Here is a 21,757-nt window from a genome sequence, read left to right as displayed (position 1 = left end):
TCAGCCATTCTAGTCATTAGCAAGATTTCCACAGGGAACTTATCCTCTTAAAACTTTTTATGTCTACTGTTGTATACTTCGTTTCTTTTTAACAGAAAACAGCACAGGCAAGATGTTTTCTTCCACCATATCCCAGGTTTCAATGTGGCACTGGAGCATCCACCACGGCGATATTCTAGAAGTGGGACTATTTAGGTGCATATGGAGTGACCCACATAAGTGAGGGAGCCTGGGCCGTAGCAGTGGCCACAGAACTGGATTTTTGGGAAAAAGTTCCTGATGTTGGCCTGTTTTTTGCTAGCTTCTTTAAATGTGGCATAATGCATCTGCCCTGACTATATGACAGGGTCACGGAGGGCTCTCTGCAAAGTTGACTGGTGACCCCAAAATGAAGCAGCCTTCTCTTAAGTGTTTTCCTGCCCTCCTAAATGGCCTCTACTACACTGTCCCTATCCCTGTCCTTGCACTGGTCACTTCTCTCACAATGACCCACTGTTTCTTCCTTGTTGGCTGTAGGTCTTATTGCATGGATTTAATGTTTAGAGAGTATTTCTCAAACTTTATAGAGTGCATAAAAAATATGGAACCCTCTTCAGAGATTCTGATTTAAAAGACTTGGAATGGAACTTGGGAACCTGAATTCTTTGGGGGAAGGCAGTTTACAAACCACAATGGGGAAGACAGCTTCGAGGCTATGAGGGAAGAGCAAAGTCCTCCTTGGGGTCAGGTGCCTTGAGGCAGTCTGATCAGAAAGATGATGCCTCTGTATCTCACAGTTTCTCCCAAGATCCCCTATCACTTGTTTTTAAAGGCATTCCAGAGAAAAGCCCCAGTGACTATCTGGGATTTGATGTGAAGAGAAGGAGACTAAGATCTCCATAGTGCCTGCACATTGGGTTCATTCACTCATATTAGTTTTTGATAATTGTCTGATGAATCCACACGTGAATCGGTAACAGAGGCGGAGGGAACATGTGGGCTGTCAGTGAAAATACCCACTCCCCAGCCCATGTTCTTGGGTGACTAGGAATCACTGTGCCATAGCTCCTGAGCCCTCAATGTGACTGGGGGTCTCTCACTGACCCTGAGAGCCGGAACAGAGCTTTGATGTAGCTGATTTTGACAAGGCTTGTGTCTGCTGTGGTCACTGAGCTGCGCACCATCACCTGCCTTTCCCCCTCCCCGGGGCCCCATTTATGGTACAACTGGCCCACATTTTGACCCGCCACGGCTGGATCCTGTTTCGCATGTCAAAATCAGCCACCTTCCCACACCCACTTCTAATATCATGGCACTGCCGGCTTCCCTCCTACCTCTGGACCCATCTCCCTGCTTTCTAGCTCTTCCAAAAAAAGGCAGACTCTAAGTCCCAGCTAGCCACACTGTAGGTGCTCCTGTCCTTGGGCCAAGTAAGTTGATCAACCATAGAATATTCACACACTGTTCCAGAGCACAGCTGACTGTGTTCCTTTGTTGCCCAGAGCTTAGGCAGGCTCCCTCCCTCACTGACCCCCCTAACTTTGACTCCAAGGCCACAGGGGAAGCCTGAGGGCTCTGCAAGGGTGGCCCCAGATTGCAGAACTTAACTTCGCCAATGACCTAGGGGCACTGACTGAGCTGCTTTGCAACTGCTAAAACCAAAAGACTGTACAGGCTATATTTCCCTTGTGATTCGGCCACAGGCTAGGAACCCAGTTCCAACATGGAGAGGCCAAGTGAGGCCAGAAGACTCACAGACTTGGTCACTTTTCCTCTGAAGATTCATTTACAGCTTTGTATATTTCAGGGAAATGTTGCCAAGAGAACAGGTCAGGCTGTCAGCTTTGACACAGAGCTGAAGCCAGAATCATGACGGTAAACAGAAAGAACAATTTAACTCAATTATCCCTTCTTCTGGAAAGTATGGATACCCAGCTTCATAAAATCCTATGGGGCTAAGACTGTAAATAAACAAATCACCATACTCTTGGGAATTAAAAAAATAAATAAAATGAGGTGCTGGCACTCATAGTTTGATAAATCTTCTTTCCCCTTTGTGACCTTTTTCCTATCGAACAAGTAAAACAAGATGGGATTGTTAAATTAGTTTTTAGTGGAAGGCACTCTAAGAAAAAACTATACTATTTTGTTACCATGTTCTGTCATGAGCAGCAACAAAGAAGCCCTGCTTGTATAACTGTTTGTCTCAGACCTATAATGAAACAACACGGGGAGGGACAGTATATTCTTCAGAAGGAGCAAGTAGAGCCAATAACGATTTCCCCTCCTGACTAAGGTCAATTCCACTGAGTGTCTGAACACTTAGAATGGGAGAAAAACTATGCCTCTGTTTCTCAAAACAAACTTTTCCTCAGAGGATTTTGAGTTTAAAAGAAAACTAACCCATACAAGTTTCACTAAAACCCAACTGATTTAGTGAAAGACAAATCTGGCTAATGCTAGGGAAGTACATTTTTTTTCCTACTCTATTTTAATTTATCACAAAAATAAATAATACTAAAAATATTAAAGAAAGAAAAAATCATCCATCATTTAATCCTACACACCAAGTGTTACAATTTTTGTTACCTTCAAGTTCAGGTATATATCTAGAATCACGGTACAGACACAAATGGGTATTCTAATTTTTTCTTGCACTGAACATTATCATAACTAGTTCCTATGTTGCTACATAATTTACATAATTATAATTTTAGTGACCACCTAATATTTCATCAACTTGAGCTACCATAATGAGTTAATTATTTGGGTATTCATGTTATTTTAATTTTAGCTCTTTAATTTCGCTTGTAGATGTAACTAGAACACAGGAATTACTTTTAAAAAGGCTTGTCTACAATCTCATTTTTCTTTTGGTGTGGAATAATTTACATATTCAATGGGAACTGTTAACTTACTAGGGGGAAAAACTGTTGATACGGTTTTATGTAATCAAAAAGTTTTCCTCTTGGGCAACTTTCTGAAGTTATAGGTGCAGTTCAATTTCCCACCATTAGATGGAGCTCTATTGCACCAGGTTGATCCCACATGACCAAACCAACAACACAAAAATTCTCTGGGTTTATCAGCCTCCTTACTTTCTTCCTCTTTCATTGCTTTGTCAACACTTCACTACTACCAGCTCACTCTCTTCTTCCCCTTACTAAGTCAGTTTCCTCTCCTGAGACACTCCTTTCTATAAAAATCCGTTTTGTTATGGAATGACTGGCTTTCCGCGGAATGCATGGAGTGCAGAGGTTATTTTCAAGGTCAACACTGCCTGATGTGATTCTGTCTTAAAGCTCCACCGGCCCTGGGGAGGGATGGCAGGTGGATGTTAGAAGGTAGGTCCTACCTGTCCCGTCCTCTGCAGGTTTGCAAAGTGAACATCAGGTATGAAGAGGACCGGCTGTGAGTGCAGGTCAGGCATCGTTTTGAAGTAGGTGATGTCACTCTTCTTCTGTAAAGGTATCGCCGCCAACTTCCCATCAGAGGCTGGATGTGAGAGGGTTATGCATGACTAAGAACTCTCAGCTGTGAGCCCTAGTCTGAGTTCCCTGTTTTCTCCTCTGAAGCTTTCCAAAAGCCACAGATGTGAACACACTTTACAATCGCCCCCTCTTCCACTGCCAAACCAACAGAAAGAGCGTGAACTTCGGGTGAGCATTCTTGAGGTGAAGCCCCTCGTGCACTCCCGTCCCTCTCTGCACCCTAGATTCCTCGTCTGGAGGAGGAAGATGTTGGTCTCCATATTACAGTCCCTCCCAGCACAAGGAATCTGTGATCATGTGATTCCACTTGCTTTTCACCGAGACAATTCACCCAGTCTTCGAGGCTAGGGAAAAGCAAGCCACCCCCTCACATATCCATAGTTTCACCCACCATCCACTTCTTTCCACCTGTTCCCCTAGTGGGTGTGGCCTGTCCAGAGCCCACCCCTCCTTAGCAACACTCACAGTTGTTGCAGGGGGTTTGGGAGGCCTGGCCTTTCCCCTTCTTCCTGTTCTGCTTCCTCTCTTCGTCTCGGATTTTCCTTTCTGCTCCCTACCAGGGAAAAACAAACAATGCCAGCTATGTTACCAGAGCATGCAAAAACAGTGTCCACATACGAGTCTCTAGGATAAGAAACAAACCAGGGGTAAAGAGAGAGCAGGCAGCCCCATTTCTGTGCCTCCAGGGAGGTCAGGCCTCGGTTCTGAAGGCTGAGACAGATCCTTAGTCTGTATTACATTTCAACCTCCGAGTGATCCCACTTCTTCCAGATTTCCCCCTTTTTTTGAAATCCTGCCTATTTATACAACTTCAATTTTGAATCCACACAGAAAGACCAGGCCCAGGTTCCTATCCCAGTGAGGCCGGTTAAGTAACTTTAGCGATTATAATAAAATGTCATTAAGATAAAGCACTGGCCTGTTAACATCATTCCTAGGCACCGAGAGAGCATTAAAGTTGAATTTGAATTCCCTATAAAACTTTTCCTTTGCTCGATGTCATGGAACTTTCAAAAATCATTACAGTAGTGGAAACGAGGGGGGGCCTAAGGAAACTACAAAAGATGTATGATCGCTTTGCACATACAAGTATGATTTTGGTTTTCGTTTTAATATGTTCATAAGTGCTTGGAGATGGTACTTGTTCAACCAAATAGAAAAAAGTTTGGTCTATTCACTTCCTTTTTGCTCCTCTGTTCCTGGTAATCTGACTTTTTCATTGGCTTCTCTTGCCAAATCACACTCTACTTAACCAATTGACCATCACCTTGTATCTCTTTCCTTCTTGGCCTTCAAGGATTCCCTGATTATTATTATTATTATTATTATTATTATTGTCACTCTTCTGTGTCCGCTTTGCCAACTCATTTTCCTCTTCCCAACCCCCAAATACATATGTTCCAGTGGTTTTCTTTTCCTTTCTCTCTCTCCATTCTTGCTGCAAAGAGTTCACCTGCACCCTTATTTCCATGATGTTCTAGACAGGTGACATCCAGACAGACACCTCAGACTAGACTCCTGCCCTAGATTTCAGATACACATTTACAGTTCCTGCCCTTTGTGACAGTATACTTAAGGAGTGGTGAAGCACACACTGGCTGGCAACCTCTAATTAAAAATTGCCCCTAACTCATCACACAAAAAAGAGAGATTTTAAAAATATAAAAATTTAATCCTGTTATGCAAAAAAAAAAAATCCATTAGTAGGCAAAGGACAAAATTGTGAAAATATTTGCAACAAAATATCATGAGGTACTAAATCCTTAATATAAATAATGATTCAAATTTAAAAGACAACTAATGCACCAATTTAAAAAATGGACAAGAGTCATGAAATAGGCACTTTACAGAAAAAGACTTACAAAGCTTTGAATCAAAACAATGAAATACATGTTTTGTTTATTAAATTGGCTTAAAAAAAAAAAAAAGCAGATTCCCAATTCTGGCCAAAGTAAATGCACAACACAAGAGATGTGGAGATTTGTGGGCAACGAAGGCATCAAAAGGAGATAGCATTAGAGCTAATTCTTGAAAAATGAGTAATTACAGCTAATATTTACATAGCACTTACTCTGTGCCAGGTGAGTTCTAAGAGCTTTACATAGATAAGATCTGAACAGATTTAATAGTTTAACCAGATATTTTAAATATGTTTTTATGTCAAAAAACTTCTTACTACCCAAAGGGAGTAATTATTTTATAGTGCTTCACTTATAAGTTTTGAACTGTCATGGATAATTATAAACCATGGAAATTCAGAGCAAGAGGGAGATAAAATATAGAAATATACCCTTTGGAAGTTTCTTCATGATATATTAAGGTTTTGCAGAGGTTTTGTATCTAGATAACATACAATATTTTGAGAAAATAAAGTGTTAAATGTACAGACATTGCCTTGTTGAAATTGATGTGAGATATAAGCAAAAGTCTCCTATTATTCATTTTTTGTTGAGTCCATAAAACATCTTTCTATGTACCTGGAGTTCTGTACAACATATTGTTTAATATAAATAAAAACGTAAAACTTTTTCTATCTATATAAATTACAACTCACTGAAGATATACGCCAAGGTTTGTCAAGCAGTTTTATTTCTAAAACTGTCAAGCAGTTTTTATTTCAGGTTAAACTATTAATTAATTTATTTCTAAATTGGTGCCTTATTTTGTATTATTACTTTGAGGAAAAAGCCTGCAATTAATTTGTTTCAAGACTTATATATGTTCAGTGTCAATTTTTGGGCAATAAAGTCTGCTTATTATTTTACAGGCATTCTCTGATATGCCAAACCAAATAGATTAACATAAAAGCTAGAGTGGCTCCCCACAGAGCCTAGTCTTGGTGCCATGTCTATATAAGAAATTTCCTGCCCAGAATGCTCAGATATCAGCATGACAAAACAAGTCTGGATAGTATCCAAACATTTCTAGGAGAACCACAGTTCCTATTTCTAAAATAAAGCTTTGACTTCATAATGCCCCAGGGAAGCTTAGATATATTTAATTAAGATGGAGAAAGCTTCCTTGAACATGACCTTCCATGAATTCCTTTACTTCCTTTGATTATTTGTGACCTAAGTCTTCGAAAAGATCTTCTTTCCACTCTTATCAAAGTGCAAAAAAGTCTAGCTCTTCCAGAACAGTATAATTTGCTACAAAGACCAAATTTATCATTTGAAAATAATTTCCCCTACCTAAATGTTCACTTTGGAGTGTTAGATTTAAAAAGTATGCCTGAAGATTTCCTGATTATATTGTGATCACTCTTGCCACCTCTTGAGAGGTGATGGCTATCTTTATTTGACACTTCAATAATTTCTCTTAAATTTATTTTAAGAGTGTGTCCATAACCAGTTGAAAGTTGGCCAAGGTACCGAGATGGTTTGCAGGGGTATCTTTAGCTTTTCATAATCTTCAATAGTCATCACCTCCAAATAGCCATCACTTTCCAAACAAGAATTAATAAAGAGAAAAAAACTATTATTAAAAAAAGAACATGGCTTTATTTCTCAAGTTTTGCTCAATATGTACTTACTATTTATACTACTATAATTCTTGTTTTTCAGGAAAGATAATGGAAGTAATTAAATATAGATATAAAGACACAGACATAGGTATTAACACAGGTAGATATATAGACAGATCCCAAATTTTTTTTAATGCAAAAACATGTATTTCCATAGTAATATCATAATATCAAAAAAAATCAGAGTAAGTCTTTATTTGATTCTCACAGGTGTGTTAATTATAAATAAAGCTGGAGAACTACAAATAGTGCAGAACTCCATCTGTTTAAGATTCTTGATTGTGACTGGGAAACGTAATGATTTTAAAATGGAATAGCTCTTAGTTCTTTTGCTTTAGAGGAGAATTCAAAATAATCATTTGCATTTATACATCCATTTGAAAAGTGGAAAAATTAAACTTTTTCTCTTTTTAATCTCCCAGGAGTAAGTTTTGCCTGGGTTTTGAAATAAGAGCTGCAAATATGGCAAATTACAGCACAACATTTTGTATCTAGCTTATTAGAAAAATGACTAGCAGTTAAGGTTAATACACCCTGCTTGAGATTTCTTCCTTATCCTTAGCATCAGGATAAGTAAACGAAAAACCAACCCCTGGAAACACCGTATAGCACTAGTTTCTTAGAGTCCTAGGGCATAGGTGAACAACAATGGAACACTCTCTCTATTCATCCTGCATTTTCCTTCTGTTCTGAGTTTTAGTATTTGTCATATCAACACTGTTGAAAAAAATAATTATATGAGCATCCCTTAAGGCTGCTCTTTCCCACATTCAATTCCAGCTGCAATGTAAAGGTAAATGGACTGCCCAGTCTCTATCTCATCCTTCCCTCTGTTTCTCCTTGCCCCTAATCCCACTCCCCACTTCCAAGAAGGAGATTCCTGGAGGGGGATTCTACAATCTCCCTTAAAGTATTTGGAATACAGTGAGGCAATTCAAATTATTTAAATGCTGTCCCATTTGTACTTTAGAATTTCCATGTTGTACATCATCTGAAAATGCTTTTTTAATGTTTAATATGCTGATTTAAAGATATTAACTGATTTTTATATGTTTTCTTTTGTTTTTAAAGGCTACCTTGGCTCTTTGTTGAGGTTTTGAATCATCAGTTGTCATTTTGGCTTTTTATGTGTACAGTTGTTTATCAATTCAAGGAGTATGGGTTTGGAATCAAACCCTATAGTATATTTGCATCCAGCTCCCCTACTTTTTTGCTGTGTGATTCTGGCAACTGACCCACTGTTTTCTCATTTACACAACAGCTGTGTCTATTGACTTAACTGGCCCCCATACTGGGGAGGCTACCTAATTGTCCCTGAGAGTGCTGTTGAAAGTCTGATGATAAAAGTTTCTTTACAAGTGGTTTTTTTATTCTATTCTGTTCTATTCTGTTCTATTCTATTTTACTTAGATGCCCAAAGAATATTTTTAAAGTTTCATAAGTTAACAACCAGGTATTGGTTATCCTGGGTTAATTTTCCCAAGTAAGTAGTAGGCTGTTTAAATCTACATATACTTATTTATATATATAGTTTATACTTTCAGTTTTCCTGATTTATCATTTCTCTTAAGGCATTCCCTGGTGTATTTATTCATTCTTGTTTTACATCTAATGTAGTCTTTACTTCTGAAATATTTTAATCTTTTATTTCTGAATTCTTTCTTGAATTCTATCACAATTCTTTTCAAAACAACTCACGAATTTTTCTATGTGAAAAATTATATTTATATTGATCTTCATGACTTCTATGATTTTCTTAATTTCATTTAGCTCATTTTGGAATAATAGGTTATAGGTATCATCTGTTTCATGGGCAGGTACCCATTGTCCCCAAGGAATTCAGGCTGTTCTTAATCTCTTTTTTCATGAGACACTGTATGGGATTCAACTGTTTTTCTTTTCTGATGGTTATTTTTAAGTGAAATGAGTGGACCAAGATAGTTCTGCCGACTTCACGGTTCTCATGCTCTCTTTTCTGATGTGTTCACAAAGTGATAAAAAAAAATAGTCTGTATTTCCTGAGATCTGTCTACTCTGTATCCTTTCTCCTCGTCCTTTTTATTGGGAACTTCTCTTTCCTTGCCCCTTTTTTTGGAGGAGTGGAGGGAGTCCAATTCAACTTGGATTCTACTCCCAACAGCTTTTTCTTGGAGCCCAGTTTTGCCCTAGAAGGGAACTTTATAACTTTCCAGAGTTTTCAGAGCCCCAAACACTTCAATATTCCATCCCTTTGCATCTCCCAGCAATAGCAAACTGGAATCTAGAGGATCTGTACCCTCCCACCCTGGCTTCACATGCTGTCCTCAGATGGCACACTTCATTCTCTAGTGAGTACCTTGGGGCAATTTTTTAGGTTTCCTGTTCTTCGGTTATCAAGTAGCCCCATTGCTTTCCCTCATGATGCTGATATCATACAGGTCTCAAAACTACTGGCTGTTTACTCCCACTCATATTTGGGATTTGTAAGGATCTCATGTCACATAACCACAGGATTTTAAGCTTTGCTATTCTACTTGCTCTATCATCTTATGGTGGGATTCAGAGAGATTAAAAAACTATATCTCCTCCTGAGTGCATGTTGACTAATGAACTTATTTTATAGGTGCCATTTCTATTCCAAAAAGCTCTGGATGCGACCCCATTTAACCCATAAAATAATAAAGGTTATACTGATATGCTCTGGGACAGGCTTATACCCAGTAAAAACTTACCTACGTGAGTAGCACAGTGCAATGTCAATCAGCCATTAAATTAGTGGTAAAATGACTGACTAAAAAAAAAAAAAAATACAGTTGACTGATGACTCCCTAGATATCTAATAGGAATTGAAAATGAAAGGTTACAACTCCCAGTGTGCTTATAAGGTGATTAATTTGACACCACTAGACAAGAGAAGGTGATAAGGAGGAAATGTCATTAAAAGTAATATCTAATAACAAAGATACCTTTATGATCTTTACTCACTTTGTCGCAGAAGACCTTGATCTGGCAGTAAGCTCTATGAATGGGTTTATTGCTACGATTATTATAACTGTACGTATCAATCTGAATCATCAAAGGAAGTCCTTTCACCCCTTTCTGGGAGGAGAAATCTGTACTCAGGCAATTCACAGTGATGAAAATCTGAGGGTGGGAGAAAGAAAGGAAAAAGTTCACAAGTCACCATAAAAAGGGTCTATTAAAAAATGCATAAGCCTTAGACTTGGAATCAAAATACTACACAATCTTCTAAGGACAACTTAAGAATATTTGGGTACTCTGAAATAAGAACATGCTGAGCACATAAAACTTGATGTAATACATAATTTATAATTTAAATATATAAAAATTGTTTTCACATTAAATCTTGAAATAGACAATCAATACTTTCCTTCAAGTGTATCAGCAAAGTCTTACTTATTTTTCAAACATGCATAAATCAGATGTGTAAAACACTATCTCTGCAACATATTAAAGCTGTCACTTCTAATTATATCACTCTCTCATATCTCTGACCTGGGGTTAAAACAAAAACAAAAACAAAACTATGTAGCATCTTCCCTTGCACACTACTGCATTGAAACAGTGATTTGTTTATATATCTGTTTTTCCTACCTGACTCTTAACTTTGAGATTTGAGACCATTTCTTATGTTTTTGTATTAGTGGTACCTAATGTAGTGTGCAGCAGAGAGCAGGCGTTCAATAAATATGTAATGAATCAATTAGTGAGTTTATCCATAGAAAACCCCCTAGAGATTGGTAGTCAAAGGCCCTAAGTTTTATTTTTTACTTTTATTTTTTTTAAGTTTATTTAATATTTTTAGTAATCTCTACACCCAGTGTGGGCTTGAACTGATGATCCCGAGATCAAGAATTGCATGCTCCTCCAACTGAGCCAGCCAGGTGCCCCCTAAAAGCCCTAAGCTTTAGTTCTAGCTCTAACATTAACAAGCTAAGAGACCTAGGACAAGTCACTTCTTGGCTTTGGTTTTCAACTTTTTCTTTAAATCACTTTAAAAATCCTTTCCTGAAGGGCAGAATGTAAATACTAATATACTTCCAGGTTACTGAAAAAGCAAAAGAAGAGCTAGTGAAGGTAAGACATAAAATAGGAGGGAGGAAATGTCGTAAACTCACTGGCATTCTCATCTTAAAACAAGGGGCATCAAGAGATACAACAGAAATAACATGAATACAAAAAAAAAAAAAAATGGAAGCTCCAATAAATTACTAAAGATTATAGCACTGACCAACAGAAGAACTAAAAATAATAATTTGTCATAAAATGTTGGAAGGAATAAAAGGAGCATAAATGACTAAATTTATCCTTATTTTACATCGTGGGTGTATCATTTACAGTTGATTTACCATGGAATAAAGGAATGGGTGCAGCACCTATATTTACCTATATTTATGTGGTAAGTACATCAATATTTAGAAGTGGTCTCTGGGAAAAACCAAGCTTTTTTTTTCATTTATACCACATTTATTATTTTTGTTTAACATAAAACTTTAAATCACTCATTGTTCTTAAACGGTACAGTTATGTATTCTAAAAACCATTTCATCGATGCACTATGTGACCCAAGTTTGGTCCCACTGAAATTTTCATTCACTCTCAAACCCTTGACCTTGTGTGTCACAGCAATATCAAAAAGAACAGCCCTGCAAAAGCAAAGAGCTACAGGCATGAGCTACATTTTAAAGGCCATTCAAATCTTTGATTTTACTACCAGGACTGATCTAATTCATTTCAAGCTCTATTGCCTGTAGGCTTTTGATAACTTATACAAGCAGATATCTCATTTTTAGTGTTATATCTTCTATAAAGATCATTTTGAATTTTATTTTTGAACCTCTTACTTGATAATGAGAAACACCTCAGTAAAGCACCACATCAATAATAAGGCTAAGATGAAAGGTCTTAGTGACATGCTAGTTACGACAACCTTGTGCAATGTGCCACAGACCCTCTTTGCCAGCCACCATCTGAAAACAAGTGCCTAGAGATGATCTAACAATGGATACATTCACTTCATTCATTCTTTCTTTCTATTCATTTGCTTATTCATTCATCCTATAAACATCAACACAAGCCCACCGTGGGTCAAACACAACTATACACTGCGGACAGAGAAGAAAGCCAGACCCTTGCCTCACGGAGTGAGTGGGCAGTCCAAGAGGAAGACAGATGAGAATCCAGTAATAACCACCGCAGGGTGGTCGAGGCTCTCCAGAGAGAGCTGTGTACAGAGGCAGTGAGGACACAGAACACAGCATCAAACCTGGGAGACGTGTGAAACAAAACCCTCGCAGACACCGTGATGAGACAATGGACTCCATAAATGCTTGTGAATTATTTCGGAATGACAGAGAAAAAGAATGACTAAAAATGCAAATGTCAAGTGATTCAGAGGAGCTGAGTGGTAAAGACCACTAAGAGCATGCCATGCCTGTTTCTCCTCCTGAACTTTCAGGGTAAAAGTAGACAGAAAATGCTGTTCTGCTGCTCCTGGAGATGCCCTAACTACAGAGAACATTCATGCACAACACCAATATTTTTAAATGCCTACTATGTTCCTGAGATCGTGCTAGGTACTAGCTTGGATGCACTAGTTACGGTTCTATAATCACAGAAGTCAGAGGCTACATGGGGAGAAAGAGGCAATATGATGGTGCTCTAAAGATTACAGTAACTTCATCAAATGCTGATCTATCTCTAGGTCAAACAAACAAATAAAAGCAACTTTCCTGGGAACACCTGACTCCTTTTATTGTTATTATTATTACTGATAATGGGGTTATCTTGGCTAGAATGTATAAAACACAACGTTATGTCAGCAAATCAGTGATCACTCTGGGGAGCTATGCAGTTGTCCATATTTTTGACCATGTATTTCATAGAGAAATCTTCCTGTAGTGACTGTAATCCATGCAGACTGTTTTTTTCCCCTCCCTCATAACACCTGCGTAGCACTACAGAAGCCAGAAGAGAACAATGCAGGCATATTTCCTAAGGTATTAGGATTCACAGTCAGGTCAGTGAGTTATCCATACCTCACACACAGTGGACCACACTCAGACAGGCAGGATGCAATATTCACTGTGGCCTTTGCCAGCTCCAATCACAACTAAGAGCTGGGTTGATGGAACGTATATATTTACAAGGGCCACTTGAGTAGGACAGATCCACCGGCTATGTACTACAAGAAATAGACTAAATCCTCTTTGGAGGAACTGAAACAGTCAGCCACTCAATAGCAAGGTCTTTAAAGGTCAAATGAGCTACAGTACACTAGATTCTACCTGGACACACTTAGATTAGGTTCTTTTAATAGAGGAAGATTCTTAGTAGAAGGGCCAATGGGCTCTGACTCATGGCATCTTGATTCTATAGAAAGTAAACATGAGAATCTGCCTTCTCTGCTACATTAAGTTAGCAGCTCCCAGAATTATCCTAACAGGCAGCGATTTTATAATAGAGTTGGCACTGCTCTCCTCTTGCCTGGCTGCCTAAACCAATAGCAAAGCACAGTTTCAGTGCCTGATGGTATCAATCATAGTCTCGCTGTGCTGCACTCAAAACCTAAATGGTTGAACTTTAACTGCAGTTGGGGGGTAGAGGGGTTGGGAAGGTATGGAAAGGCATTAACTAAAACCTTGGCTTGAGAACTGATAAGCATTTGTTTCATCTTGCAAACCCAACCATGTCCCAGTTCCATGCACAGCAGGCAAACGTGAAAGCCAATTTCTTGGAAGTTTATCTACAAAGCACTGTTTGCAAATGTGTATTACAGAAACTTAGGGGAAAGGTATGCTTCCCCCCCGCCAAATGTTCAGCCAAATTTCAAGCACAGTAAATCCTTAATTCCGTAGGAGCCCTGATTATGTAAAGCGCGTATAAATGCCATGAACAATTGGGTCTGTCACCCAATAATTATGAATGTTACATATGTTCATATAATGTTTTCAAAATCTGTTATTAATTTTCCTATAATTCTGACAGTACATAATTTATTCTTTGGAAAAATATTCATTAAACCAGGTGTATCTAGGCAGATAATAGACAGTATTTAAATTTTGTCATTGGCTCAAAAATTGATTCAGATAGATTGTTTCTAAGTATACCAACACCTTTCCAGAAACAGAGGCAGTCTCACGACGACTGACATTTCTTAATAGGATCTTTTTTTTACATATGAATTGCAATTTCCATTTTGTAGTTCCTACATAAGACAAGTGACTTTGTCCAGGTTATAATAATTCTCAGTTGTGCACTATGCATATAGTAAGATTTATTAAAATAAATACAGATCAATGGGCTTTAGAATTACTACATTAACTGGATTATTAACTCCTAAGACTTTTTCCAAGAGCTTGCCTTTAAAATAAATGGGTCTATCTTTGATTTACAAAATGATTTGGGATTTACAAAATCCAAATGTCCCTCACTTGATGAAAAACATTTATTTTTTCCTCTTTAAACAATTGTATTTTGCATTTTCAAGAATCTTCTGATCAAAGACAAAGAAAGCTACTTATTTCCTTATTTTGAGACTCTGAAGAGCTCTTTTCGGAGAAATTGCACATGCATTAACCTCCAAATTACAGCAGCATAGCCTACACCAAGAAATCAGCATTTTCAATCTAAAACACAAACAATATATAAATACATAAGTGTGCTCTTGCCAATTTCCCCACTCTGTTTTCTTCTTGGCTCTTGGAATTATTAAAGACCATATGGATGGTTTTCTTAAATATCAGCATTTTTATTCCATTTTATATGATAGTATTTGGTTGCAAATGCAACACCAAATTGAGACAGAAAGATAGCCTAAAAGTAGACAATATGAAACACGTGAAATCTCAGCCTTGGGAATTCATTCATTGCCTTCATGCATTAATTTATCAAATATTTATCAAGTATCTTCTGTCTGTGCCTGGCATTATGCTACACAATGGGACACAAGAATGATGAGATAAAAAAAAAAAAATAAAAAAAAATAAAAAAAAAAAAAGAATGATGAGATAGACTCCCTACCCTCAGAGAGCTTGCTATTTTGTTGAAGAGCTAAGAAACTCTTAGATTTACTGACACCTCCATTTATATAGCACTTTTAGGGAATGATTTAAAACCTGACAATGTATTTCTTTATTTTCTCCTACAGATACTCTGGGTATACCTGTATATACATACATACACATTGGGTTAACTCACATAGTCTATCATAGTTCTCCATATTCTTTTAGCCTTAGACTCTTTCCATTTCGAGAACATACCAAGTCTGTTCCCAGGTGACAGCCTCTGCTAGTTGCTGTGCCCTCTATCTCCAGTGCTGTTGCCACGATTGCCCCACACACTGCCAACTCCTTCTTCTCATTCAGGTTCCAGTCCAATGTCAACTCTTCAGAAATACGGGCTCTGACCACCCCATCTAGAGTTGTCTTCCTCCTCCTCTTCCCACCTCAGCCCATGACCAGAAGCAAACACTATCACACTGCTCTTTTCCATTTTCTTCAGAGTACTTAACATTGTTTGGATTTATCTTATTGTTTATCTGTTTAGTGCTTAGTTATCTGTCTGCTCCATGAGGCTACAAGCTCGTAAGAGAAGGTCCTTGTCTGTCTCAAGGTCACTCTATTCCTAGTGCCAATCCCATGATAGACACTCAACAAATATTCATCCAATGAATTAAGAGAAAATTGCCTTTCTAAATACACATTTCCCTCTTTATTCATGCTCTTGCCTTCAAAAGCCAAACCTTCTAGGAGGCGGGATTGCTTTGAGTAGCTGAAGTCATCAAGATAATACAGCAGAGTTAGCCACTCTAACCAGATTTATCCTCAAAATTTGTTATCTGTTTGTATATCAACACATGTAAATTGAGCACCAACTATATATTCAGTATGAATATATATGTGTATGTATATACATGTATATATGCCATGGAGGATGCTATTTATAGATGCTATGGGAAATACAGAAGTGTAGAGTACAGCCCTACCTCAAGGGCAAGGAGAGACATAACAGTTTTTGCTATTGTGGAATGTATATCATTTGATACTAAACAGACAATCCCAGACTATACATGCTATAAGACTTGATGAAAAGTTGAGAAATCAGAAAGTCAGCCAGGGAAGATCTGATGTAGAAGTCTTGGGCTAGAAGAGAGATGGATGCTGACTCTGAAAAGAGCGAAGAGACCAGCCTAATGGGAAAGGAGGGTTTGTGTTGAGGAGGTTAAGAAGGAGCCTGAAGGAAGGGGGTTGGTGAAGGAAGAGGCCAACCAAGATGTTTATGTCACTGTGATCAAGTAATGAGGTCAAGTGTGTATTATCGGGGCCGGGACAGATAGAACTCTGGCCATAGTATCCAACATCCAAGATACAAAGAGGACAAGGAAAGTGACGCTGAGCAAAGGCCACCAGGTTAAGAAGTAAGGAGGATCTGCACCCCTCTGAGAGGCCAGACTGATGGAGAGAAAGGCAGGAAGCTAAACTGCTGGGGGAGACAGGACTTGGAGATGGAGAGAAGGCATCTCAGCTGGGAAGTCTGATGGAGGAAGGAGGCATGAACAGGAACACGGGTAGCAGGTAGCAGATGGCAGGGCCAAACACAGGTGTTCTTCCAAGATGGAAGAGGTGTTCACACAATAAGAGAGGATGAATATAAGAGGCAGCAGAAAGGTGGAGTGTGGGACTTGAAAAGCCTCGGAAGCAAGGATTAAATAGGACCAACTCAAAAGTGAAGTTCTGTAAGAAAAAAGACAGAGCTTTTTCTGAAACTGGAAGTCAAATGAGATGAAAGCACAGCAAATAAACAAACAAACAAACAAACTCAGAATTATGTAGCTGGTACAGATCCCAGCAGTGTGGCCTTGGACTAATTATTTGACCTTTCTGAGGCTCATGGCTTCATTTCTAAATAGGTACAACAATCCCTACCTTGGTAGTGTGACACTTTAAAATGAGATGATGTTTTAAACTGTAAAGTGCTCTGAAAATCTAAGGGAGTTCATCCTCATCACATGGTGTCCATCTTCAGATAACTGGTCTCCCAATTGCTCCTACTCTCTGACCGTGGGCCCTTCCTCACCCCCAGGGCACAGCCACAAAGCCCCACCCACTTTGCCTCCCCAACTGCTCCTGCAAGGCTGCTGCTTTGTGGCTCACCAGTTCCCCAGTTCAAGCCCCCATTCCTCTCTGGATTCTCTCTCAGGGCACTTTGTGGTACTATCACCAAATGATTCAAAGGCAGGTTAAGTTATGATTCACATTAATTTGAGCAAAAAGACTTTAATTGCAGTGAATTGATTTGAAACAGAAAATCGATCTCTGCACACTTTTGGAGGGTTGGAGTCACAGGCTTTGATGGGGAGAGGGCAAGAGAGAAATCTCTCCGACAGAACCTTTATTGCTCTTCAGATTGCAGGATTCCGCCACTCTGCTCCATCACCTGAACACAGCTTGGGAAACAGCACCTCAGGATAAGGAAGAATTCGAACCTTGCATAACAGGGGGTTGGACTATTTCATAAATAATGAGTTCCTGGTCAGAGGAAGAATGTAAGCATAGGCTGAAAGATTCACTCACTCAACTTGCTGATCATTTGCTGCTGTTTTGATCCTTTTCGGTTCATGTTTAACACTTAAAACTTGTAGTGAGTTTGTAATACTATCACACAAAATTCAAAAGGCACAAAAGAGTTAAACTGTAAAAGCACCCCCCTACCCTGCATAGCTCCCCAAACAACTCAACAATTTCTTGAGGATCCTTCACAGTTTCTTGTGTATCCTTCTAGAAATATGCTATGCAATACATATCATTATTCTTTTTCATACAAATGGTACCACAGTAAACATACAGTTCTGCATCTTGCTTTACTAAATATATTTTGAAGATAGCTCTTTTCTTTTTTAAAGAGCCATGAAATATGGAATAATGATTTCTTTAACATTGGGTTGTTTCCAGTCTTTTCATCTTATAATGGCACAATGCATGTCTTTCAACATGGATTTTGTACACATGTACACACATAAATTATTGGCAGTATATAGGCCATGTCATTGACTTTTTAGTATGACTTTTGTTCCTCACTATTTTACTGAAATTGCTTGCTTCAAGGCCAGCCTTCTCTACAGCAAATTTATTAAGGAGGGGTTCTTGAATTTAGCATCCAAGAGGTCTTAAAATATGGATTGTAGGGCCCTATCACCAGAGTTTCCAATTCAGTAAGTCTGAGGTGAAAGATCCAAGTATTTGCATTTCTAATTCCTTCCCCAGATGAGCTGGATGACACATGTGGAGGACCATATTTGAGAAACCACTGCCTACAGCACTGACTTCATTGGCCAGTTCTTCCTTCTCTCTCCACCTCCCCACCTCTTCCTTCTTCTGTACTCATCCTACTGACCACCCCTTCCTCGTCTGGTCCCTCTTTCACCATCCCTAAATGGGGTGAGTCTAAAGTCCCATCCTTAACCCTCTCTTGCCCATGGCCCAATTGTCTCCATGACAACCTCCTCCTTTCTCATAACTTCTATTCTCCTCTCTTTACAAACAGCTCTGAACTTCTCTCCTAAGCTCCACAATTTCCTGCTCTTCTTGTGCTTCCCACTCTGCATCTTCGAGCATCCTGTTCTACCACCTGGCATGCTCTTCTTTCCAACTTCCACATGCTTAAATTACAACTGACCCTTAAGACATAGTTCATAAGCCAAATTCTCCCCCACATCTTCCCTGATCTCACAGAAAGGAGATCTCTAAGTGCTGGAATATTTAGAAGTGAAGTATAAGCGTGTGTGTCCATGTATGTGTGTGTAAGAGAGAGAAAAGATAAAGGAAATCTGGCAAAATATTAACAATGAATCAGTCTTGGTGAAGGGTATGTGGCATCAATTGTATTATTTTTTCAACTTTTCATTTGTAATTTTTTAAGTAAAAGTTGGGGACATTTTTAAATAAAAAACAGAGTTCTCTCCCTTTCCAGAACTTTCCTGGCACTTTACCTCTATTTTCATTAGAGTCTTTGTCACTCTTCTCCTCATATTACATTATTAACAGCTACGTCTTACTTCTCAACCTGGCCAAAATGTTCTCTGAGAGCAGACACTCTGCCTGGCTTATGTGTGTCCATGAACGTCCACTGCCTGGACCAGCACATGATATGCAGCAGGCAAGCTGCTTCGAAGGAGTGACTGCCCTTTGTCAGAAATAATGTAGAACTGGGCGCCTGGGTGGTTAAGCGACTGCCTTCGGCTCAGGTCATGATCCTGGAGTCCCTGGATCGAGTCCCGCATCGGGCTCCCTGCTCGGCAGGGAGTCTGCTTCTTCCTCTGACCCTCCCCCCTCTCATGTGCTCTCTCTCATTCTCTCTCTCTCAAATAAATAAATAAAATCTTTAAAAAAAAAAAAAAAGAAATAATGTAGAATATAGTACTGCTAGATCCTTCCCATACAAAAAGGCACTGTTGAAAGAGCACATGTTTTAGATAGTCCAAGGTGGGAGTTCCGCCTCTGCTGTGCTCTAGCTGTGCAACTTTAGTTAAGCTAGCTAACCTCTCTGGGCTTCAAATTCTTCATTATTTAAATGAAAAATGATACCACTTAAAATATGAATATTGCATAATGTATATAAAGCAGTGGGCAGAATGCCTAGTATATAGTAATCACTGAACAAATATTAACTGTGGTGCATGTGGGTGTGTGCACACACCCATATGCACGCACACATCAGCCTATGATATCCAAATCTGTAACTTAATTCTCTGAGCACATACAACAGTTCACGCATGGAAGTTACAGAGCCCTAAACAGAGTTCAGTCCAGAAACCATGGATACACCACATCCTAACCAAAGATCAGGCCGTCGATATCTTCAGTGAGATGCCTTCCACTGATTATTCCTTCTATATACGAATTAAGTCTAGCTTTAAGGTTTTCTTGCCATCCATTACCTTATAAAACTGGAACAAAGGCATGGCTTTGTTTAAGTTCAATACCAAAGACTCCAGCAAATGTTTACCTTTCCCTTCTAAAACTTCCTTCACCCACACCACGCCCCAGCAAACACATAAAAATGCCATTTGCCCTGCTTCACAGTGTGTATCTTGACCTTTCAAGACCCCTCCCAGGAGCCTCCCCCAAACCTTGTTTTACTTTTAAGACCATGAAAGATGCCTTATAATATTCTCTAATCTTCCATTAGATGACTTGTTTAAAATTGGGTCCTACTTAGACAAAAAATTGGGATGTAACTTTTTCTTAATCAGTAATATCTATCAACCTGATTTCATCCTAGACTGTTTTATAAGCAGAAAGAGAGCTCCCAGACTGCTGGCAGGGGGCTGGGGACATGAACTAGGTCATGAACCCACAGGACATCAGGAGTATGGTCTTCTTTGGCCACTCCTTTGGTTTCTTTTTTCATCCTGAAAATCAATATTTACATATCTTGTCTTCTCTCTTGGTGTCCAGCACTGGAATTTGGCAGAAAGAGAACACAGTCCATTTAGAAACATCCCCCTGGAAAGCAAGATTTCTCAAGACTATCAAGACTGTAATTTTCTAAGTGCTGTAAGGTGGCCCAATAAAAACTGATTAAATATTTTACACCAAATAGAATTATTGGAAGGGAAAGAGAAGGAAGGAGGGAGAGATACAATAAAATTGGAACCATTTAGTGGATCTACCATGATCTGGTGAATTTCAAGCCAGTCTTTCAATCAGCATAACCTTATTTTCCACAAAAAAGAAACTGAATACTATGCAATGTACATGATGGTTAGAACACTTATATTTTCTCCAACTTACTACTTTTACATAGGCTGTGATCAAAGCACTGGTGTTTCTACCAGCCTGTCTTTTAAGCCACTAAAATTGAGATGATGAGGACAGAATGGCTGTCTTCCCCACCCATTAGCAGCTGATGGAGCAAAGAGCTAGGCTTCGCCTGCTGACCACTAGACTAGCACTAGACTAGTTGTGATCACTAGCTAGTGCTAGTGTTAGTGCTTTTCATTTGACAGCATGGGAAGGGAAAGGGTTGACCCATCCAGAGAGAAAAGGAAGAACCCTGGACTTCATATGGACAGAGTAAAGTCACCCTACCTGACAGCTCTATTTATGTCTCACAACATGAAAGAATTTGTGACTCAGGCCACACCAAATGTCCTTAAGTCCAGGGCAGCTGCAGGGCCATGCTGGGACATTAAAGGAACTTCATTTTCTTAAGGATGGATTTACAAATACAGGAGGTAACTTTTTACTTCCAACCTCCACTTTGATTTTCTGGCTCAACCAGCTGACTCATCTCACAGCACATCCGTATTTCCATTGCTCAGACTGGGTCTCAGTTCTCATATGATATCCCCTTGGGATCAGAGCAAAATCAGACACAAAGGCAATAAATAAAAGGCACAAATATTAAGGGAAATAGGGCCCAGAAAGAAATATCAACATGCATCCCCTCACCTTGAATTTCCTCACAATTTCAAAAATTACGGGAAATGTCTTTCGTAAATCCAGTTCATTTAAGGCATCCAAAGGGACCCAAAGTTAGAGGAATCTATCTCTAAAATGAGTATTGCTTATGTGTAAATATTTCCTTCGAATTTATAGACTGGGAAACGTGGACTTTCATTTACTGGATTTCTCACATTGCAGACATAAAGCTAACAGCCAATGTGTGCCTTCTGCAACCCTCATTTTCTCTAATAATAACCATCATGCTTGCTTGGAATTTTTTTATGTTGTGCTTCCTGCCCGGTATTGTAAAAAAGGGA

The 21,757-nt window shown here is 39.0% G+C and overlaps 1 protein-coding gene across 2 annotated transcripts in view; it reads right to left on the bottom strand.

Annotated features, from left to right (window-relative positions):
• The window catches only part of GRHL2 (grainyhead like transcription factor 2), a 107,674-nt gene that overhangs the window by 34,100 nt on the left and 51,817 nt on the right, over window positions 1–21,757 (bottom strand). For both annotated transcript variants that reach the window (XM_081816319.1, XM_081816320.1), the window contains exons 7-9: window positions 9,958–10,116; window positions 3,936–4,023; window positions 3,335–3,474 (exon numbers count right to left, since the gene is read on the bottom strand). In XM_081816319.1, the coding sequence (XP_081672445.1) occupies window positions 3,335–3,474; window positions 3,936–4,023; window positions 9,958–10,116 (387 nt within the window). The remainder of the gene's footprint in view (window positions 1–3,334; window positions 3,475–3,935; window positions 4,024–9,957; window positions 10,117–21,757) is intronic.

This window comes from Leptonychotes weddellii, chromosome 4 (genome assembly GCF_054177405.1).
Source record: "Leptonychotes weddellii isolate Sample4059 chromosome 4, ASM5417740v2, whole genome shotgun sequence".
Taxonomy (NCBI): domain Eukaryota; kingdom Metazoa; phylum Chordata; class Mammalia; order Carnivora; family Phocidae; genus Leptonychotes; species Leptonychotes weddellii.
The sequence above is the reverse complement of the archived record's forward strand: the minus strand, read 5'-3'. Positions and strand labels throughout refer to the sequence as shown.